This window comes from Saccostrea cucullata, unplaced genomic scaffold (assembly GCF_032062105.1).
Source record: "Saccostrea cucullata isolate Sc308-1 unplaced genomic scaffold, CSIRO_AGI_Scuc_v1 ctg3919, whole genome shotgun sequence".
NCBI classification, from domain to species: Eukaryota; Metazoa; Mollusca; class Bivalvia; order Ostreida; family Ostreidae; genus Saccostrea; species Saccostrea cuccullata.
In genome coordinates this window covers 26,812-50,116 of record NW_026931930.1, presented here as the reverse complement: position 1 = coordinate 50,116, position 23,305 = coordinate 26,812, and the positions used below count along the sequence as shown (strand labels likewise).

The 23,305-nt window shown below is 34.8% G+C and overlaps 4 protein-coding genes across 4 annotated transcripts; 3 read left to right on the top strand and 1 right to left on the bottom strand.

Moving 5' to 3' along the window:
- Nucleotides 1-695: 695 nt before the first annotated feature.
- Nucleotides 696-2,853, bottom strand: LOC134234036 (uncharacterized). Its single transcript, XM_062716092.1, has 2 exons — nucleotides 2,588-2,853; nucleotides 696-2,220 (listed from the first exon to the last, which is right to left on the bottom strand). Exons 1-2 carry the CDS (start codon nucleotides 2,851-2,853, stop codon nucleotides 696-698), a joined length of 1,791 nt encoding a protein of 596 aa, XP_062572076.1.
- Nucleotides 2,854-5,570: 2,717 nt separating this feature from the next.
- On the top strand, nucleotides 5,571-11,020 carry LOC134234035 (E3 ubiquitin-protein ligase TRIM71-like). The gene is made up of 2 exons (XM_062716091.1): nucleotides 5,571-5,628; nucleotides 9,316-11,020. The coding sequence occupies exon 2, from the start codon at nucleotides 9,335-9,337 to the stop codon at nucleotides 11,018-11,020; it is 1,686 nt and encodes a 561-aa protein (XP_062572075.1). The 5' UTR covers nucleotides 5,571-5,628; nucleotides 9,316-9,334.
- Nucleotides 11,021-13,791: 2,771 nt separating this feature from the next.
- Nucleotides 13,792-14,832, top strand: LOC134234034 (tripartite motif-containing protein 3-like). Its single transcript, XM_062716090.1, has 2 exons — nucleotides 13,792-13,860; nucleotides 14,170-14,832. Exons 1-2 carry the CDS (start codon nucleotides 13,792-13,794, stop codon nucleotides 14,830-14,832), a joined length of 732 nt encoding a protein of 243 aa, XP_062572074.1.
- Nucleotides 14,833-18,698: 3,866 nt separating this feature from the next.
- On the top strand, nucleotides 18,699-21,558 carry LOC134234033 (uncharacterized). The gene is made up of 2 exons (XM_062716089.1): nucleotides 18,699-18,736; nucleotides 19,854-21,558. The coding sequence occupies exon 2, from the start codon at nucleotides 19,873-19,875 to the stop codon at nucleotides 21,556-21,558; it is 1,686 nt and encodes a 561-aa protein (XP_062572073.1). The 5' UTR covers nucleotides 18,699-18,736; nucleotides 19,854-19,872.
- Nucleotides 21,559-23,305: the final 1,747 nt, after the last annotated feature.

Here is a 23,305-nt window from a genome sequence, read left to right as displayed (position 1 = left end):
CATTTTTGAAATGTCACGTGACTTTAAAGACAAAATTAGTTGTTGATAGCAAATGATTTGAAGATGGGAGACATTTTTTAGAAGCTGAAATTGAATTTAGCAAATAAGAGTGAGAGGGTGGGGGTAGGGGAGGGGGATTGTGTACTGTGGAGAGGGGGGACCAATAGTAGGGGGTATGGGGTGATGAGGGTCACATGGCCGGAGGAGGGTAGGAAGGTAGAGCTGGTGCATCGGGTTGCTCTTATGGTAGAGATGCGTCGGACCCCATCTCAGTTTCCAGGTAGGGGACTAGAGGTCAGCCATCTCTGCCATAAGAAGTTGTGTATCAACCCGATGCACCTCACTCGGGAGCAGCATGCCATTAATCAGGAGCGGATTCACTGTGCAGGCCAGGGTTTTTGTACTGAGGCCCACTACCCCAAGTGCATTTTTTAAAGTAATTTTTTTTATTGATAGAAGAATTTGATAAATATTAAGATATTAATCACTCAATTTAGAATAGTTGTGTTCTGGGTACTTTTTTTTCTGAGCTCGGGTTCGAGATTCCACTAGCATCATATTTTTTTTATATTTGACTTCCTCTTGGTGTTTTTCATACAGTTTGTACAGTTTTTTGCGTTTAATAACCCTTTTTGTTTTGTAGGACTGAGACTTCTGATTTGATTTATTTAACTCATAATCTTGTTGTATCTTATCTAGGGAATGGTCAACCTGGCCACCAGTGGGAATGGGGGCACCAACCCCTGCACAGAGACCTCTGATGGAGCTGCCCGGACCGTGATTAGAAGAGTGAGCAGCACTGTGCGCCCGACCAGCAAAGTTTCTCGTGAAAGTGACATTACGAGGTAGGGATCGTCGCAGAGTTCTCTGTTGAAGCTTTCGGCCTTTTGTGAGTTGCTGTTTTTGATCGTCCTGTCCAGTACAGCTGGACACAACCTCTTTGAGATGCAGGCATGGAGCCTTGCCTCGTTCTCGACTGAAGACGGTATTGTGAAATCATGACCTAAATAAGAACTCTTCCTAACCCAATTGTTACTAACTCTGCCTTTGCACACTAGAGAGTGTTTTCTGCATAATGCATGATCCCCCATGTAACACTTTACTATTGCATGTTTGGCATAAGATATTTTGTTTTTCATTTTATCTGCATCTCCGGCATATGCTGCTTGAGCTTGGTTTATCTCTGCCGTGCATCTGTCAACAGCATCAAGGGCAAAATTGTGCAAAAGTTTGGTTTTTTCTGCCTTTGTTCTTTTTGGCATGACCTCTAACAGTTTTTGATCTTTTTTGATTGACTTCCTAATATTCTCAGACAAGTGACGAGTGTCAATATAGTGTACTGGTTTATTTTGTAGCAGACCGTCCTTATAGAGGGAATCTGCAGCTCGACCAGCGGAGCTGTCCGGGTCAGTGGTTACCTCCCTTACCTCGAGGCCATCTTTGCAGAGGAGTTCCGCCATCCCCTCCCGAGCCCATGTAAACTCATCCCCTATTGTATGCTGCATGGGTAGGTTTGCCCCACACACCCCAGGACTACATTGGTGGTTAGCAGTGCCCTCCTCCAGTAAGTGGCCATGTTTGGAACAGATTTTATTTTTTGTAACCATTTTAACAATTTGGTGTTTTGATGTGACATTTTCAGCAAATGAGTACACTGTCTGTGTCGCCGGCTGGAAGGGTGTCTCACCCACCCCCGAGTACAGGGGGTTATTGTACATGCCATCACACTGTACGGGGATGGCATGTGGGGAGTCACTTCCCCTTAGAGTGTTGACATCCACCAGCTGGCGACACCGATTACTCATGTCAGCTTCATTAAGGGTCTCTATTAGGGGCATAATTTTATTTGATGTTTTTTGCAGGGACTTACGAGAAGGAGGGGGAGTGTTAGTAGAAAGAAGAATTTTCCTCATCCCATCATTGCCTATGGGGGTTTGACTTAGGCCCACCTGAAGCCCATAATTAACAGTGGCAGCTTTTCTACCCCGGGTTTTGGACTCTACCTCCTCATACAGATTATACCGCCTCGATGCATATCCACACGTGGTGCAGCAGAGGCCCAATCTGCTTCCAAGGCCTCGCCTCTCTTCGGTAGCCAGGTCCAATGATAGTTGTCCATCACAGCCTGGTTTCTCATGCCGGTGGACTCGCATGACCTCATTCCACATCTCGGCTGTTTTTCTTAGATGTAGGAGTCTATGGGAATTTTGGTTAGCCAGCCTAGGTAAATATTCAATGTTTCATTTGCTTTAAACAGGTTGGCATTGTGCAGAGCATGTGAATAGATTTTAGAGTTACTTCCCTTAGACTATCTAACAAGACATAGAGAAATTTAACATTGTGTAAATTTTTTTCTCTTGCAATTATTACTTTTAAATTTTTGTAAAATACTGATAAGGCTTTTTACTGCATGTATCAAATTTGACCCTGCATGTATTTACATGTAATTGTGTGTAATATGTACCCTACCCTTATTTAGACTTTTTTTTAGTATTTAGGTAATATTTAGCTTTATAATACTTAATTTTAAAAAATATTTTGAGAAAAAGTGATTAATTGTGATTAATTTTTTTGAAATTTGACTTACTGTTCTGATTCATTTTCATTTAGGCCCTCCTGAACACTTTCATTGTTTGGCTTCCTTGGCCTGAGGAGGTGGTGGCACTTGGGTCGCAGCATCATTTCCTGCCTTTCAGCAGCTGAGGGAGTCACCGTCACCATCTGATGCATGTCCTCAGACAGTCTCCTGTACGGTGCAGGTAAATTTTCCTTTCGCTTACTTTCCACCCCCTTATTGTGAGGCACATTTTGGGGTTTGAAACCGCACTTGTTACCTTTTTGGAATTTTGGCATTTCTTTAAGTTCTCCTTTTCCAGTTTAAAATTTGAGTATTTTGGCAAATATACAGGGCTGTTTAAGGCTACAGAGACTGAACTCTAATGTGTTATCAAAATAAGGGATTTTCTCTTGTCTCAGTTAATTGTAAACAAAGAAGATGGGGGGCACCTGCTATTTCTCCAAGTTACATTAGATAGAGGGGTGGTGAAACTTTTTGCACATACTTAATCAGCAGGGAGGACCAGATAAGAATCATTAGTTTAACTAGAGGCCTGATTGATTTACTTCTCATAATCACCAAAAAGTCGGCTAATAAATCTTTTTGAAATATCCATATTTTGCATTATTTGCTATGTTTTCATTAAATTTGGGAACTTTTCTTATGTTCTGGGTAGAATCTACCCTTATGAAAGAAATAACACAGATTGCACTTAATATCATTTTATTTACATTTAAAAACAAAATCATGTCAATTAACAAGCATTTTATTTATTACAGTCACCAATATATCCAAATATGAACACGGGTCTGACAGTCATTCACCACATTCAACTCGGCTAGTACCAGTAAGGTGTCATCAATTGAAATGGTCACAGTATCCAAGACACTGAAGTCACAGAACTCCATAGATGTACACAGGTAAGTGTTAAGTCTTTGAAAATCACTAAATTGACTAATTCTGAGGTAGGTAAAAATGTAAGTATAGGAAAAAGAGTACCAAAGACCCAGATTTTTACATCATTTCCTGGTTGAACAAGATTTAGCAGAGTAAAAAATGGCTAGGCTTTACCTGATTGGCTGAATTCAGGTAAGTAATTTTTTTCATTTTAAAGCAAATATATTAATGTTTGAAATAAATGATGGAATGAGGAAATATTCTAGTAAGTATAGAAATACCAGGGGATAAATAAAGGAGTGGGGTTGATTTTGAAAGTAGAGTGTAATTTACTGCCCATCACTGGAAGTTGAAAAGAACTGCAAATTTGACCTATAAACGCCACGGCACGGTATGTATTTTTCAGTGTTTTTAAAAAGCGCTTAGAATGAAGTTTCAAATGATACCAGGGATTTGTTGGAAAGGGAAATAGTATAGCACTGGGAGGGCAAGAGATTTGTATAGAGTTCTATGGGAAAATAATTGGTACTCTTTTCCCTGTTGGACATTAATATGAAAAGAGTGATTCATGTAAAGTTATTCGGATATAAATTCTGTGTAAATAAATGGCTAATATCTTTTGATTTGATTAAACGTTCAACGTGTTTAGTAAAATTTTTATTGTTGTGTTGTGTTGAATATGCTATATGATACCTTCGTAGAGCCCAAAGGCAATATGTAATAGAATGGTCCCGCATTCTATATACCCACCCATATTTAATAGACTTTCAATCATGTTTTGTTTTTCCCTACCCTTTTCGTGGGTTGTCACAAATTCTGTAAGTTATTATATTCACACGTGAACAGTCGCTTTTATATGGGTTGGGTTCCCAGTGTTGTTACATACCACACTATTTAAAGTCTGTTAATTAAGACCTTCTCAGTAATGCTTCGCAACACAAGGAAACAAATGTTATATGATATATCCTCTTGAGCCTCAGGCTCATTATAATTACATAGAATGCATCCTTCACATCCCTAAAGGTTTGTTTGGATGACGGATCAGTATCGATGCCACTACCGGCAGAAAAATCCAATATCCTATATATATTGTAGTTTCTGCTGACAGTATGCAGGCTTATTCATAGTTGAAAACAACATCAGGTGCTTCAAACGTTCGTGGGATTTTTTCATATTTTATTCATTTTTAGGTGGAATTGGTAAAAAATTACATATGAAATATAGACACCTGATGAATACTTTAAATTACGAAAAGTTTTATTTTTTGCAAAATAATGGAGAAATGGACAGCATCTTGTAGAATTACGTTTTCAAATTAGGCATTAGTGCGAGTTGCTTCTATAACGTGACGTGACATATCTAACTTGATGTTACGTCGAAGTCTCCCTCAGGTTTCACAATAATCAATTTTCAGAAATCTCGTATGACCAAAATGGTAATTGTAAAGTAATAAAATTTCCAGAGTTGTTGCATTATGACTTATTTATAAATAAATTCCATGAACCTTTGGATCACCCTCGTATTTTTAATTTTGTTCAAATCTTGACCACTAAGTTTCAATTATCGATCTAAAGACTTTTTTTACTGGAGTTGGACTTTACGAGAGTTATTTCTCTTTGCCTGCTTTTCATGTCAACCTCAATCTCATGAATCTGTGTTTTTTCTGCCAAAAGTAGGCTAGTGTACTTACATTTATCTGATTAAGTAGATTAAAAATAACAAAATCACTTTAGACTAATAAAGGTAAAAATAAGGATACATGTACAGAATGTGCTTTAGAAATATGTATATTAAAAATTCATTTCCATTATAAAGAAATGTAACAGCTATAGATTTTATGAATATTTGAAATAAAATTTATTCATTTTTTAGTAACTTTTTTTTAGTTTATAAAATTTTATTTTTATTCATTTATTTATTTATCTAAATGTAACACTCCAGAATCAACAGAAATTTTTAAAAAATACAATGAGTTGACTACGATATCTCTCATCGTTAGCTGAGGCCTAGTCTAGAGAGAGAGAGAGATAGAGAAAGAGAGAGAGAGAAAAGGGTCTGTGAGCAAACTGTTTGTACGATATCATTTAGGTAATAGTTTTATGATAACAACCAATGAAAAAGCCGCAACCATATTTCCATTTTTATGTAGCTGGTTTGTGGCCGTGTTCCTACAGGTATGTGTACAGTCGACGTAGAATATATAACATTTATATGTACCATATAATCTCTTCTGCTTTCTTCTTTTCATTTCATTCTTACAGGGTTCTCTAATTTAGCACATTGGGTTTGGTGTTTTGATCATTTGTTTTTGAACAAAGGAGAATCTACTTTCCGTTTAGAATAGAGGGAATTCGGTATTTAATACACTGTAAATATGAAATGTAGGTAAATTACGAACAGTATTGTCGAACTCAAAAAATCATTCAAACAATACAAAATAGGAGCAGAGCAATCACGATTCTTATATTTATAATTCCGTGTAAGGTCTCTCGCATACTGAAAGGAAAAATCACCAATGAGAACATAAAATTCCAAAATATTTTGAATATTTTGCCGAAAATTATGGAAATTAGACAGTGGTGTATCTTACATTTCGTCACGGTGCACTAAAAACCTCTCAGGCATGAAATATATGACGTGACATAAGGAAAGTGTTTAAAAGCTAAAAGCCCGTGCGTTTTACGGGAGATAATATTGTGATTACATTTACACACAATTAGGCGTCGGAAGCTAATTGAAAGTGGGGGGGGGGGGGGGGGGGGGGGGCGCTAAACTAACACAAAAGGTAAACCTCAATTTTCAATGCCTATATTATGTATATATATTTGCAAAAAAGTGGGGGGGGGGGGCTAAACCCCTCCCCTTAGCTTTTCCAGTTCCGACGCCTATTTTATAGTTGGAATGGATGCACCTGGGGTATAGACAGCAGTTTTTCTTATATGCAGTCAGTATAAATTTCTTGCAATCATGTCATAACTGAGGGTGAATAAAAAAAAAGAAATATAATGTTACCGTAGTTTGTTTTTTAACTTTTCCACCAAAGAAACCCCATTTTTTTCCAGTTATCGTAGAGGGAAACGGAAGTTTTCCGACCAACCATAAAAATGAATTTGGCGCGTAACAACGTCATATCAAGATAGGGCTTTTCATCATGCCAACTTGGTTGGATATTTAAAAAACACTTTTCACTCGTAATCAAGAACATTAATTATTTTGGAATCATTTTGTCATTGCAGACAATGCTTATAAGAGTTCCATTCAAGTCACTTTATTATGTTAATATTAAGACATTGAATACCGTATACATTTATAGCATGTCAATAGTAAGACATAGTACACTGCCACAGGTATTTTTAAAAATAATTTCCATTATAATTATTCAATCAGTTTCATGGTGGAGAATATACAAAGAATTTTTTTAAAACAAATTTTGTTTGTTTTATTTAGACAGTATGACATTCTTTATATCTATTAATACCACGGTAAAATCACGGTGCAGAAACTTTCCCAAATCGCAAGGCTCCTTAACATTGGGTGCAACATAACATCAATATCAATCTATATATCCTTGGCAAGGTAATTTTTTTTTTATATATTTAACTTGTAAATCCTTCTATCGTGAACATTCGAAAACAAATTGGACTTTATCTCAAATTCATTCTAAATAATTCACATAATCGGTTTTGCGTAAGGTATTTTTATGAAATCCAATTTCTACAGCTAAAATATGTAATAACAAGAGGCCTATGGGCCTTATAGGTCACCTGAGCATTTTACAACAACTTTACATTTATTGAATTTGATTTATGTTTTAAGCCAGATGCTATGGCATTCACAATTTGGAAAGAGGCACCATTGATAATCAGAACAATACATTTAGCAGATGCTTAGCTTGGTTACTTAATACCCATAGGCAGGGTAGGAGAACAAAAATGCATTTCAACTAATCAGTAATATTTAACAATAATCAGTAGTGCCCTTACCACACATGAACCCCTGACCCTTAGGCATAGATCCACACACTGCACAATTTTTGAAAAGGCATCTTTGCTTTTCAAAAATATTTTATTAATATCAAGGAGCAGATTTCAAACAATTCATTCATTTTCAGTATATAAGTACAGCCCCCACCCCTCTATGGTATCCCTGACCCCGAAGCCTTGAAATTCACAATTCTACAAGATTAGGGCCCTTGCTCATAATAACTCTATAGGTATTCATCTGCTTCATACCCACAGACAGAAAAGAATATTTTCAAAGATTTAATGTATTTTCACTATATAATCAATAGAGCCCCGCCCTAACACCAGAACCCCTGACCCTGGGGTAAAAAATTCACAATTTTGGAAGAGGCATTCTTTCTTATCATAACTATGTATTTAGTTTATTTAAAACCTAGGGGCAGAGAAGAAGATTTTCAAAGAATTCATGTATTTCCACTATATAATCAATAGAGCCCCACCCTAACACCAGAACCCCTGACCCTGGGGCCATGAAATTCATAATTTTAGTTGAGGCACTAGTGCTTATAATAACTATGTACTAAGTTAGTTTATTTAGTAACCAGGTGAAGAGAAGAAGATTTTCAAAGTATTCATGTATTTTCACTATATAATCAATAGAGCCCCGCCCTTACACCAGAACCCCTGACCCTGGGGCCATAAAATTCACAATTTTGGTAGAGGCACTCTTGCTCATCATAACTATGTACTTAGTTAGTTTATATAATACCCAGGAGCAGAGAAAAAGATTTTCGAGGAAATAATGCATTTCCACTATATACTTATTTAGCCCCACCTTAGCACTAGAACCCCTGACCCCAGGGCCATGAATTTCACAATTTTGGTAGAGAACTTAATGCTGATTACAATCATGCAAACAGTTTGACTGCTTGATGTCCAGGAGTAAAGAAGATTTTTGAAGATTGCATTAATTCTAGTGGTTTTGGCCCCACCCCTCAGGCCCCAGGGGGGCAGGGATAATGTAATTCACAATTTTTGTTCCCCTTTACCCATAGATACTTTATGCCAAATTTGGTTGAAAATTTTTCAGTAGTTGCAGAGAAGAAGCTGAAAATGTTCAAATGTTAACACACGACGCACGACGACGGACGAAAACAGATAGCAATAGGTCACCTGAGTTTACTCAGGTGACCTAAAATGTCTGATACTGTCATAACATTGTACAACTCATATAAAAGAAAAATATGGGTCGAGCATGTATTTGTGGCAGAGAGATGTTATGGGGCATTCATTTGTCTATGAAAATAATATGTCACTATTAATGTGTTCATGAAATATATGTGGAGTGAAATATGTGGAGATTTGGAACAGTATTTAAGATCAAAAGGAGTTTTCCAATCCATTTGATTTATTTCAATAAAATATGTTAAAAACATCAAAAGTCCATAAAACAATACAAAATAGGAGCAGAGCAAACAGGGACTTCCACAACATCAGGTGCCATGGAGGAGTGAGCATTCCCTGCATTATGCATGTCTTTACTAACCTCTATAAATACAAGCACTTTTCGTTTATTACATCTCTCAGTTAATTTTTAAATTTCCAATATTATCGGCTTTCAATACGTAAACCTCTTGGATGTTCCTTTTTTTAGTCAATATTATTACACGTGGGTGTATTTATCAATTTTTAAGTAAAAGGTTCTTTTCTTTCCAAGCATTAAATCTACTAGACAATAAATGCTAAAGTTATTTTCTATGTATTTCTAAATTAAAAAAAAGCTTTTTTTAATTACCCAAAACCTTTCCCCTGGCCTGATTAGCATTTCCATATGATAGGATGGGGTTGTTTTACAAGGCAGGAATTAACAATTTTAATTCATTATACTTTATTTTCCAGGATATAAGGCTGTATTGCAATGGCTCGTTCACAAGCCCAGGACGTCATTCGATGTCAATACTGCGAGGACGAGCCCGCTGTCTTCCACTGTGTTCCGTGTGGAGATGAACTCTGTCCTCGATGTAAAGTCTTCCATCTTAAAAGTAAAGTTGCCTCCGGGCACAACATTGTCCGTCTGTCTGAGAGACTTCATCCCACAAATCAGATCAAAATGTGTGAGGTTCACTCATCTAAAGCCTACGAGGCTTGCTGTGAAGATTGTCAAGTCCCTGTGTGTATAACGTGCATTCAGGAAGTGCACGGAAAACACGCCATCGGGAAGATACAAGATCTATTCGAAAAACAGAAGACTAAAACCGAAAACGAATTGTCTAAAATGAAGACACAATATAAGTCTAAAATTATTCAAAGAATAAAAGATTTCAAAAATGGAGAAAGCGAAATAAAGACCAGTCATAAAGATATAAGACAAACAATGAAGAAGCAAGCTCAGGATTTTATAGATCATATCAGAGCAATTTTGAAGGAATCCTTGGATGAATCATCGAAAAACGAGACTGAAAAATTAATAGAAATATCTCAATATACAGCAGAGGCTGAGAGATTTGAACAAAACTTGGATCAACTGATTGAGAAATTTGAAACTCTTACAGAATCCAGTCATCCCGCCGACCTTATATTGTACCGAAAGAGAAATCATGACATATTTAAGAGATTAAAATTTCCAGAAAAAATTAATCTTACTATGCCTTCATTTAAAATCGGCCAGCTCAGCAAATCTCAAAATGAACACCAATTTGGGAAATTCACCAGTGGTCACATAAGCTCTCTTAAATCAAGCGATGGTAGCTTACAAGTTAAAGATCTGTCTGGGTCTGCAAGCGTAAAACCGTCTACCAAAAAAGAATTGAGACGTTCTGTAAAATTAAGCGTAATAAAAACCCAAATTAGAGAGTTATATCATGTGAGTTGTCGTGATGAGAGATCAGCTTACATCAGTGGTGATGGTCTTGGAATACAATTGAAAGACAAGTCAGGGACAGAGCTGGATAACATCAGTACTGACGGCCAACCATTTGGTCTGGCTGTGATGCAGGATGGAAGTCTGATTTATTCTGACTACGACAATAAAGTTATCTATAGAGTGTCACCTAATAAACAGACAACAACACTTATTAATACTGAGGATAGTCCTAGTGGTCTGTGTTGTACCAGATTAGGTGATATCCTGGTCTGTATGTGCTTGTTTAATACAGCGAAAGTGGTCAAGTACAGCAGCAGTGGGAGGAAGATACAGGAATTTGAGACAGATCAGAACAGGAGGAGACTCTTTTTTTATCCAACTTTTGTCTGTGACAATATCAACGAGGATATCTGTGTTTCCGATTGGAGTATGAACAAAAATGTGGTCGTACTGACTAAGTCTGGAAATCTTCGGTTTAAGTATGACGGGAAGGTCCAAGCTGGAAGGTTTAAATTTGATCCGTACGGTTTGGCTACTGACAGTCTGGGTCATATCCTTATCGCAAACAACGCCAATAACGCCATTCACCTTATCAGCCAGGACGGGGACTTCCTCTCATGCATACTGACAGAGAATGATGGGATAGCACTTCCACACGGAATTTCTGTGGACACGCACGACAACCTGTGGCTGGTAGAATATAAAAACGCCTGTGTTAAAGTGTATCAGCATTTGTTTTAATTTTGAACACTCCATTTCTATACTATGAACCTTTACAAAAGTATATATTAACTTTTCAAAATAGCTCATTATCAAAACGATATGTTCTGGAAATAGAAACAAATCTGATATTTAATGATTATTTTTATAGTGATTTTCACAAGAACGTAAGTACATGTATTTTATCAAGAATTGTTTATCAAGAATTATATGTGACTTCGGAAAATGCTGTGACTTTTCATTGCGAAAAATTGAATTATTATATCACATAAATTATTCAAATGTAATTTAATATGTAATTTATGGTTTAATACTGCGCATTGATTAAAGAAGAAACTAGTAAAACTTATTACAGAGAAGACTCAATGTTAAATTTTACGGAAGAAGGACTTAACGAGTAACTTCTCTTTGTCCGCTTTTCATGTAAACTGCAATCTGTGCTGCCAAAACAGTTTTGAAAGGGTGAGGTATATAGCCTAATGAAACAAAAACATAGCAGCAGTCTCATTTAAAGTCATCACTGCGTAAGTTCTATGGTCGATACAAATGAGTTTGTCAACAAATACGATTTATCATTGAGTCAAATGCTGACTGACGTTGTTCATGCTAATTGTAAGTCCATTAGTTATACACTGAATTGACGATGGATTTTTCCGTTATTTCCCGATCATGACAAGGAGCACATGACGGGCGTGAGCGGTCGGCAGGGGGGACACTCACTCCTCCATGGCACCTGATCCCACCTCTGATGTTTTGGAGGTCCATGTTTGCTCTGTTCTTGTTTTATATTGTTTTATGGACTTATGATCGGGAATACTGTTCGTTATCTCCATGTTTCATCTCAAAAAGGCAAGGATCATTTATTTTTAAAGTGATATATATATATAGCGTATCAATCTGTGCTAAAGTGTCTTACTTTTTTAAATTTCATTTTTATTCCCCGGATTAATTTTCATCAGAAACATAAGCATGATATTCTAATGGAAAAGTGATCGAAATATGAACCGTTGCTTACTACTTTTTACTTATCTCTCTTATCAAAGGAAAATTTCTGCTCTAGAGTAGCTAAGTAAAGAGTTGATTCTTACTTTGCGGGTTCGAATCCCACTATGGGACGTGGAGACCGGTCCTTTGAATGAGACCGTATAAACTGAGGTCCCGTGTCGTAGTTAGTGCTGGTACAAAAAGATCCCTCTCTGCTGAGTGGCCCTGAATGCCGAGTATAGGACAAAATTTGTAGCTCTCCACCGGCAAGTGGTGGGGTATCCAAAATAATGAAAAGTTTTCGAGAAGAACGTTAAACAACATTCTTTTTCAATCAAAGGATAATTTCACCTTAACGTGTCCAGTGTGACTATTAATACAAAGCAGTTGTATTATACATTTTTGGACTGCAATGATTGAATTTTTAAAATCCTCATTTTAATACGTTTTGAGTAATAACTGCATGGATTGGACATACTTATTCATTTTAGGTACTTAGCTGATTTGAATATACGTACTAATAAAGTTCAGTGAAATTTACACTTACAATGTAATTATAGTGTAAATCATCATAATGTGCGTTAGATAGTTAATTTACTGCTCTACATTTACTGATCAGCTCAAACAGTGACCATTTTCATACATAAATCTTTACAATAAATATTAAAATTACACCATCTGTTACTATTTACTTAATAAAGATATTTTTCTAAAAAAATATATTCAATCTCATAAAATGTCATTTAAAAAAACGACGAATTTTGCAGCTTATTTTTTGTAGAATGTGGGGAAATTTAGTCTTAGTCATAAAATTTTTGGTGAAAAGGGAAATATGAGCGTACGCAGTAAATTTTGAATTTGAATTTTATACAATCACATTTTGTTGCTACCGAGACATCTGATGAATGTTACTTACAATAGTGATGTAAAGCTATATATAGACAGGCAGTCACCCCAGACAATAAGCAATAAGTACAAAAAAGTCAAGATTCTTGTCACAAATATAAAACAATAATTTATTCATGTTCTCATATCACTGAATTCAGGAAAATGAAGCACAAAATCTGTCAATATGTTACCATGATGACAGTTTCTACCGACAACATTTGTAACTAAGCACGTGATCACAGGTGGTGTATGTTTCTACACATGGATCAGAAACTTATACCAGGTTTATAATAACAGACAAAATAAACAAAGTCTATGAAACATTAAATTAAGTGATTTTGTAATTTGACTAGTATATAGGAGTTTGATATAGTATCTTGCTTTAGACATATAGAATTCTTACAGTGCTCTTAATGTGTATGGTTGATATTTTATTACTATAATATAATACACAGGGACTAACAATCAGTAAGTCAGAACAAGTGGAATTCTTACAATCTGTATAACAAATGACTGTACAATTTCTGCTACAATATTGTACAAATGTATACTATTACTTATTGATAGTGAAAACTCACAAGGAAACAATCACAGAGTGAGGATTTTACATTGGTTCATTTCTGTTCAAAGTAATGACAATTTATCTTCTTATACATTTTTTTCACTGTCATTGTGAGACATGGAAACAACAAAAATGAATAGAATAGGGGGAAATCTCTTTCTCTTTTTTACGACAAGCACATCTGCGATGTTCCGTCTTTTAAATACAAGAGAATAAACATGCACAGAATGCTCTTTAGACTTATGTTTATATATATATATATATATTTATAAAGAAATAGATTATATACATGAAAAAAATAACTTTAAAATAGAACACAAAGAGAATGTTTTATGCTTTATTTTATATTTAGTTTTAAATGAAACACTCCCTAGTCAGTAGTAGCTTTAAACTATTTTTGATAAAAGAAAGTCTGCAATACATTAAGGTAATAGTATATAAATAACAACCAATGAAAAAGACATAATCTTATTAACCCGTTACAAGTAGCTGGATGGTCGTCACACGTGTACATATAGGTATGTCTACTATTTTTGTAGAATTTAAAAACATACAATCTACTTTCCCGATCCTTTTTTGTTTATTATCTTTCTTCTGATGTTTCTTTCGTTCAGTGTTCCAAATATGGTATTTTGATCTCTCTCTCTCTCTCTCGATCTCTCTCTCTCTCTCGATCTCTCTCTCTCTCCTTACTGATAATATGATTAATTATGTAATAAATAATTTTTTTAAGTAGCATGCCAATGACACAGCGGAACTAGATAAGAAATTGACAAGTCGTGATGACAGATCAACATACATCAGTGGTGATGGTCCTGGAATACAACTCATAGACAGGTCAGGGACAGAGCTGGATAACATCAGTACTGACACTGAACCATCTGGTCTGGCTGTGATGAAGGACGGAAGTCTGATTTACTCTGACCACAACAATAAAGTTATCTATAGAGTATCACTTAATAAACAGAAAACAAGACTTATAAACACTGAGTCTGGTCCTAGAGGACTGTGTTGTACCAGGTCAGGTGATATCCTGGTCTGTATGCGTGTGTTTTCGTTTAATACAGGTAAAGTGGTCAAGTACAGCAAAACTGGAACGAAGATCCAGGAATTCCAGACAGATCAGAACGGGAAGAGACTTTTTATTGATCCTTGCTTTGTATGTGAGAATGTCAACGAGGATATCTGTGTTACTGATTGGAGTATAAATAGTAAAGTGGTCGAATTGAGCAAGTCTGGAAATCCTCGCTTTAGATATGACGGGAAGGTCCACGGTAGGACGTTAAAAGACAGATTTGGTCCGTATGGTGTGGCTACCGACAGTCTTAGTCACATCCTTATCGCAGACAACGCTAATAACGCCGTACACCTGATCAGCCAGGACGGTGATTTCCTCTAACTCATCCTGACTGAGGACGATGGGATATCACTTCCACGCGGAATTTCTGTGGACATTAACGACAACCTGTGGCTGGTAGAAGAAAAAAAAAGCCTGTGTCAAACTGTATCAGTATCTGTCATACCCTTCTTTCTTACTGTGAACCTTTACAAATGAATGAATTAACTGTACAAAATATCTCATCATCAAAACGATATATAATAATCAAATTCTTTTTCACCAGGCACGTAGCAACAGGGGGGCGGGGGGGGGGGGCTATGTCAAATGAAGATTCTGAGTTTATTGTTTTATTATGCCAACTTATAAATGCAAATTATAATAAAAGAAAACAACATAGTTCCAAATAGGCATATTACATATATTATACATAGGCCAATTATAATGTACATTTTATGCATCCTAAAAGTAGATACGCCACTCTCTGTTCATTAAACAATGTTTGTTTTGTTCTGTTTTTTGTATGTCTAACTGTGATGATTTTGGACATTGTTCTGTATATCCACTGTGTGCCCAAATTGGTTGAATACATATTCTATATTCTAAAAATGCAGTCTAAAAGTTGGCACTGACTGTAATAGGCATTGAAATAGCCCTCCCCCTCCCCCCTCCCCCCCACGAAATAGGATATTTTGGGCAACCTTCCCTTTTTTTCTTTTTTTTCTTTTTTTTTTTTTTGGCGTGTCAAATTTTTCAGGTAAGTAAAAAAATTCTTCGGCTGCCCCCACTTTCAAATTAGGGGTGTAATTTTCAACGTCCGTGTGGACTTCATTCAAAGATCCATCCTAGTTATTTGTAACATTGATTAGGAACGTTTATCACATTTCTTGTGTTCTCGGTTATTGGGCTGATGAAACAAAAATATCGGCAGTCTCATTAAAGTCATCATTTCGTAAGTTCTATGGTTGATTCAATGACCTTGTCAGCTAGTACAATTCATCACTGAGTGAAATGCTGATATACGTGTTTCATACTAATTGTTAGTCCATTCTTTTACACGGATGTGACTGGTTGGCAGGAGATGCTCACCCCTCCATGGGACCTGATCCCACCTTTGATCTTTTGGAGGTTCGTGCCTGCTCTGCATAGTACATTTTGAATTTGATTTTCATGCAAGCTCATTTGTTTCTACAGAGAATCTGATGACCCTTCCTTACAATCATGAGTTAAAGTTATATATGGTCAGGTGGTCACTCAAGATGATGAGCAGCAATGACAACAAAGTCAGGATTCTTGTCACAAATATAAAACAATAATTTATTTCACATATCACTGAATTCAAGAAAATGAAGCACAAAATCTGTCAAATGTTACCATGACAACAGTTTCTACTGACAACGTTTGTAACTAAGCATGTGATCACGGGTGATGTACAGTGCGGTATAATCACAACGCGGTATTTGGCCAGGTGAGACAGGTAAACCGCGTTCCCTCCGCGGGAAATTCGTCACCTCCCTGTCCCCGCCGCGGTTAAATAATCGATTAATTACTGACATTTAGTATCGTAAACAAACGGGAGTTATCTCCCCGAATTGTAATTTGCGAATTTTCCCTGTAACCAAAAAAAAAAAAAAAAAGAATGAAACTGTGTGTTTATTAATAAAAGTATTTTCATTTATTTTGCTATGAATAAAATTTAAACTAAGAAAAATAGGTTTATTTTTGTTTCTAAAATTACAATATCAATCCTTGAAATTTAATAGAAAATTTTATTAAATAGTAACGTCATTGCAATTGGTTAATTATTTTTTTGTTATTAAGAGTCTATCAAGAAACAAAATTAAATAACAGAAATTTTGATTAGTTTTTTTTTTTAAACTTCATATTATATTCGAACTGTAATAAATGCTGAACTCAGACTGTTAGAGTTTCGATAAATGATTTTCAGCATTCATTTGAAAAAAAAATGTACATCTTCATATTGTTTTTATTCTTTTCCCAATTTAGAACCCTTATTTTGATTCATTTCGATTTATTGTATATGAAATGTGCAGGCATTTTTTCTTAAAGTGTCAATTACCGGAAAACATTTGATGGCGAGAGTTTGCAGTTACATGTAGTGGGCACGCGAAGTTAAATTTTCTTTATCCAAGATATCAAGAAAAAATTCTTTTCTTCTTTATTTCTCATCGTTTATGTTCTGTTCCTAAATTTAGAAAACTTTTCTTTAATTTATTTTCCTCTTTTATATAAATGTGCAGACATTTTCCTCAGTGTCAAATAACCAGAAAGCATTTGATGGCGAGAAATAACTTTGGGCACGTGAACTTTATACAAGAGATATAAGTATTGCCTGTACTGTATGTTTCTGCACATGGATCAGAAACTTAAACCAGGTTTATAACAACAGACAAAATAAACAAAGTCTATGAAATATTAAAGTGATTTTGTAATTTGACTAGTATATAGAAGTTTTGATATATCTTGCTTTAGACAAATAGAATTTTTACAGTGCTCTTTACATGTATGGTTGATATTTTCTTACTATAGTATAATACACAGGGACTAACAATCAGTAAGTCAGAACAAGTGGAATTCTTACAATCTGTATAACAAATGACATTAGTACAGTCTGTGGTACAATATGTTATACTATTTCTTTATGATAGTGAAAACTCAGAGGATATGCTTCCATGAGGTAATAATGCACAACAAAGTCAGGATTTTACGTTGGCTCATTTCTGTTCAAAGTAATGACAATTTATTTTCTCTATATTTTTTCACTGTCACTGTAAAAAAAAAGGAAATAAAACATATGAATAGAATATGGAAAAATCTCTCTCCCTGATTTACACCTCTGACAGTGACTATCTTAGACATTAACAGAACACTACATACACTACTACTTAAATATCACATGTGAATGAAGTATTCATGACTTAGAGCACTTTAATTTACAGCTGCAATATGCAACCACCAATCATAATGATAAACAACTTCCATCTACCATTAAGGAATTTAGCACTTTATTTCCATGGAGTTATGAATAGCAATTACACTTCTGTTATATTCTATGGTTTGCGTTAAAAATTCCTTAACATCTTTTAAGACTGAAATTTTCAAAATATTTCTCCGAGATATGTTCAAATATTGTGTACTTCCCTATAATACGTTGGTATATTGTAACATTTTGAGTATGATAAAAAAGATACAAAAAATACTAGAAATAATTCCATATTTTTTATGCCAGGCAAAGTACCTTGATTAATTTTATCTTTTTTTTAATCGGAGAAATAAGTTATTTTTTAGTGATAATATCTAAGATAATAAATTATTCATGAATTTATTTTATGTACTAGTATTCAGTATATGGTTATAACATTATCTCAAGACAATTCAAGGAAACTTCCATAGTTTATTTGTTCAAAGATATAATTATATACATATATCTTCTAATGTAAACAAATGTGTGTGATATCTTAAAATTTTCTCATCGAGATTGTTTATTATATTTACTATTAACGCTTGGAAAGAATGGAGCTTAAACTAGCTGATAAAAACCAAAACTAAAAAATTCGAAAATACATGAATTTTCTACATGCATACTTTTTTACGATAACTTCATCTGCGATGTTGCGTCTTTTAAATACAAAAGAATAAACATGCACAAAATATTCTTTAGATTTATGTATATCTTTTATTATAAAGAAATAGATTTTATCATGGAGATATGCATGAAAACATAAACATATACTTTGAAATATAACACAAAGACAATGATTTATGCTTTATTTTATATTTTGTTTTAAATGAAACATTCCCTTGTCGGTAGTAGTTTTAAACTATTTTAAGAAAAGAATGTCTACAATATATTAAGGTAATAGTATATAAATAACAACCAATGAAAAGACGTAATCTTATTAACCTTTTACAAGTAGCTGGATGGTCGTCATACGTGTGCATACAGGTATGTCTACTATTTTAGTAGAATTTAATAAAACATACAATCTGTTCTGTCGATCCTTTTTTTGTACAATCTTTCTTCTGGTGCTCTTTTATTAAGTGCTCCAAATATGGTATTTTGATTTTGTTTTCAAAAGAAAAAACTACTTTCGTTTTAGAATATAGAGTAAACAATACATGATAGATATGGTTCTCTCTCTCCCTTTCTCTCTCTCTCTCTCTCTCTCTCTCTCTCTCTCTCTCTCTCTCTCCAAATAATACGAGTAATCAGATAATAAATATATTTTTTTGGTAGCAAGTCAATAACACAGCTAAACTAGATAAGAAAACAGTTAGGCGAATCCTTAAATCTATTTGCAGCGTAATTGCTTAGCAACATTCATGCCTAGCTTTATAGCCTTTATAATTCATTTTCATAAAAATATTGAGCAAAACATAGGTTTATCAACTTATACATAGTGAACCAATCTAAAACTTGAGGAAAAAAGATTCAGTGAGTTTTTTTAAAAAAAATCTTCAGCAAATGACAAAATATTAACCTTGTTCAATCAGGTATGCAAAGGTATACACCCCTTGACAAATGTATGAAGCATAACTAGACATGATTTTGCACAGTCTTCAATCTTGATCGGACACTCAAAAAGCTTTTTTCTTATAAAAAAAATCGTCTTTGCACACATTGAGTATTGCTAGTTCTTTCTAAATATATATATATTTTTTAAATTTTGCATGAATGTTATACTTTACTTTAGAAAAAATAGTTTGGAATTGTTTTAATCATCATCATCTTATATACGCCATATACATTACACATATTAAATTTTTTGCCAGCATGTTAATCCGGCTAATTTACTTCAGATTCAGTCTCAGGTTCCGAGGAATGATCAATCACATAAACAAAAGCAATACCATCTTTTCAATATCTTTAAAAAGAAATTAGTTGATTTTTACTTTTCTAGTACACTGCATGCTAGAGAAAAAAGGATAAGCCATTTATTCTTTTTTACATTGATACGGCCGTTTTCTAAACTATGAAACTGTAAAATTGTATATTTTGTTTAAATTATTTGAAATAAAGATGAATTTTGTTCTGAACTTAATAAAACATTTAACTTCTTCAGGATATACAGCTGTATAATAATGGCCCGATCACAAGCCCAGGACGTCATTCGATGTCAATACTGCGAGGACGAGCCCGCTGTCTTCCACTGTGTTCCGTGTGGAGATGAACTCTGTCCTCGATGTAAAGTCTTCCATCTTAAAAGCAAAGTTCCTTCCGGGCACAACATCGTCCGTCTGTCTGAGAAACTTCATCCAACCAATCAAGTCAAAATGTGCGTGGTCCACTCATATAAAGCGTACGAGGCTTGTTGCGAAGATTGTCAAGTCCCGGTGTGCATTGCATGCATTCAGGAAGTTCACGGAAAACACACTATCGGGAAATTAAAGGATCTATACGAAAGACAAAAGGCTGAATCCGAACACGAATTGACTAAAATGAAGGGACAATATAAGTCTGAGATTATTCAAAGAATAAAATATTTCAAAAATGGGGAGAGAGAAATAAAGACCAGTCATAAAAATATCAGAGAGAAGATGAAGAAACAAGCTCAGGATTTTATAGATCATATCAGCGCTATTTTGACAGAAGCCTTAGATGAATCCACGAGAGACGAGAGAGAAAAATTGATGGAAATATCTCAATACAGAGCAGAAGCAGAAATATTTGAACAAAACTTGGAACAATTGATTGAGAAATTTGAAACTCTTACAGAATCAAGTCATCCGGCCGACCTTATATTGTACCGAAAGCAAAATCCTGACACATTCAAAAGATTTAAATTTCCCTTCAAAATAAATCTAACTTTGCCTTCATATACAATCGGTCACATCAACAAAACTCAAAATGAGCACCAGTTTGGTAAATTTATCAGAGGTCACATCAGCCATCTCACATTATGGGATGATAGCTTGCAAGCTAAATATCTGACCGGATTTGAACGCGTAAAACCATCTACCAAAAAGGTTTCAGGGCGTTCACTAAAAATAAGCGAAACAAAAACTCAAAAGGGAGAGTTATATCACGTGAGTTGTCGTGATGACAGATCAGCTTTCGTCAGTGGTCAAGGTCCTGGGATACAACTGATAGACAGGTCAGGGACAGAGCTGGATAAAATCAGTACTGACTGGGAGCCAGCTGGTCTGGCTGTGATGAAGGACGGAAGTCTGATTTACTCTGACTATGATAACAAAATAATTTATAAAGTGTCACTCAAAAAGCAGAAAAAAATATTTATAAATACTGATTATGGTCCTACAGGACTGTGTTGTACCAAGTCAGGTGATATCCTGGTCTGCATGCACGAAATTCTGTTTTCAGTGGTCAAGTACAACAGCAGTGGGAGGAAGATCCAGGAATTCGAGACAGATCAGAACGGGAGAAGACTTTTTCATGGTCCATGGTCTGTCTGTGAGAATATCAACGACGATATATGTTTGTCTGATTTCAGTATATTTAATAGAGTTGTCGTTCTGACAAAGTCTGGAAACTTTCGGTTTACATATGATGGGAATGTCCTTAAACAGAAGTTAAAAGACAGATTTAATCCGCGTAGTTTAGCTACAGACAGTCTGGGTCACATCCTTATTGCAGACAACGTCAATAATGCCATACACCTGATCAGCCAGGACGGGGACTTCCTGTCTTACATCCTGACAGAGGATGATGGGATATCACTTCCACACGGAATCTCTGTGGACACGAACGACAACCTGTGGATGGTAGAAGAAAACGCCTGTGTCAAAGTGTATCAGTATTTGTCATAACGTTGAACCCTCCATTCCTATCCTGTTGACCTTGTATATATAAACATTAGAAAATAACTCATCCTCAAAACAATATATACTGGTATGATTTTTTTTTAGGTATATCAAAACGAATCAAATATTTCATTATCATTTTATATTGATTTTCATAAGAATGTACATGTACGTAAACGTATTTTAACCAGAATTCTAAAAGTAATTCATGATATATGTACAGTAATCTTCTTCTTGTGTACACGTGTGTAGAAAATGTATCATTTAAGTTGATTATGCAGAATTTAACGTTATTCAAAATTCTTTATTTCTATTTACTAGAATACCGGTGTGTCATTTTTTTCTAAGAAGCGTAGTGATATTCGTCTTTTCTAATAAAGCAGTTAAAAAGATAATCTGATTCCCAAAAGAATGTTTCAAGCATTTGATATTTAAAGATTTGAGATTTAAAACCCGTTATTCTGAAGTAAACGATGCATGCTTTGGGTCTTTTTTCGGTCGCTTACGATGCTTTTATATTTTAACCTAATTTCACTTTGTATATTTACTACAAAAGTCTTTCAATTTGGCACCAAATTTAAATATTAAAAATAATTTTAGACTGTAATACAATTTTTATGGGTTTTTTTTGTCCTTTTATTTTTAAAGTACAGAGAATTAATACCTACCTGCCCTTAATTGAAGGTTATATATAAATGAGAGCATATTAAACGGCTCGGTCCTAATGGAACAAGAAACAATACCCTACAAAATGTATGACTACTAAGGAAAAAAATAGATTAAAAAACATGGTATAAAGATTTTTTAAAAATTCATATTATCCTGATTCCGATCTAGACTTTGACCCAGCATTTTAAAACAAGTCAATCAACCAATAAATACACTTAAAATAAAACATGTTTAGATAACGAACAGTAGGCAAGATCGAAAGTCCATTACCCAATACAAAATAGGAGCAGAGCAAACACGGACCTCCAAAACATCAGAGGTGGGATAAGGTGCCACGGAGAAATGAGCAATCCCCTGCCGACTTAGAAAAGTATGATGCTTGACCCTTTGTATATACCAAATACTTTTGAATTCACAAATAAAAGGAGAGGAAATTCGAAAGATCGTCTTTTGATAAAACAAAAAAAAACGGGAAGTTAGTAGAAGTAGATTAACTACCATATGCAGTTCTGAAAAATGAAATTGTTGTCTAAAAATTGCACAAAATGTTTCAGTTATGCTTTGATATTGGAAATATATCACATACCGTAATATAATTATCAATCCTATTATCAAAGAACACAAGTCGGATCCTACACTTCTTCTGAATTGTCGTGGAATCAGTCTTATATCTGATATGTTCGAAAAGTTATATCTTAACAGTGTTCTCCTATTCCAGACTACTGAAGTAGAATTAGGGGAACCATAAATTAATATTGTACAGAGATGGTGCAGTCCCTGAGCCTTACGGTATTTTTAGGAACGCACCGATTCATGCAATTGATTGCAATCCAAGGAGAATGTGTTTGACTGCCTTGTTACTACTGACAAAGAAAATTTCCATATTGGATCTGGACCAAATAACAGAACTAATTGGACATAAAAAAAAATAAATTACTATTTGATTCTCTGAGTCTGCCGGATATATATACCGGTACACAATCTTATCAACATCCAGCTTAGAACTTTCTGAAAGACTCTTGTGTCAACAGGTTAAAACGCAGTTGGCTAGAAGATTTACAACAAATTCCCAAACTACAAATCA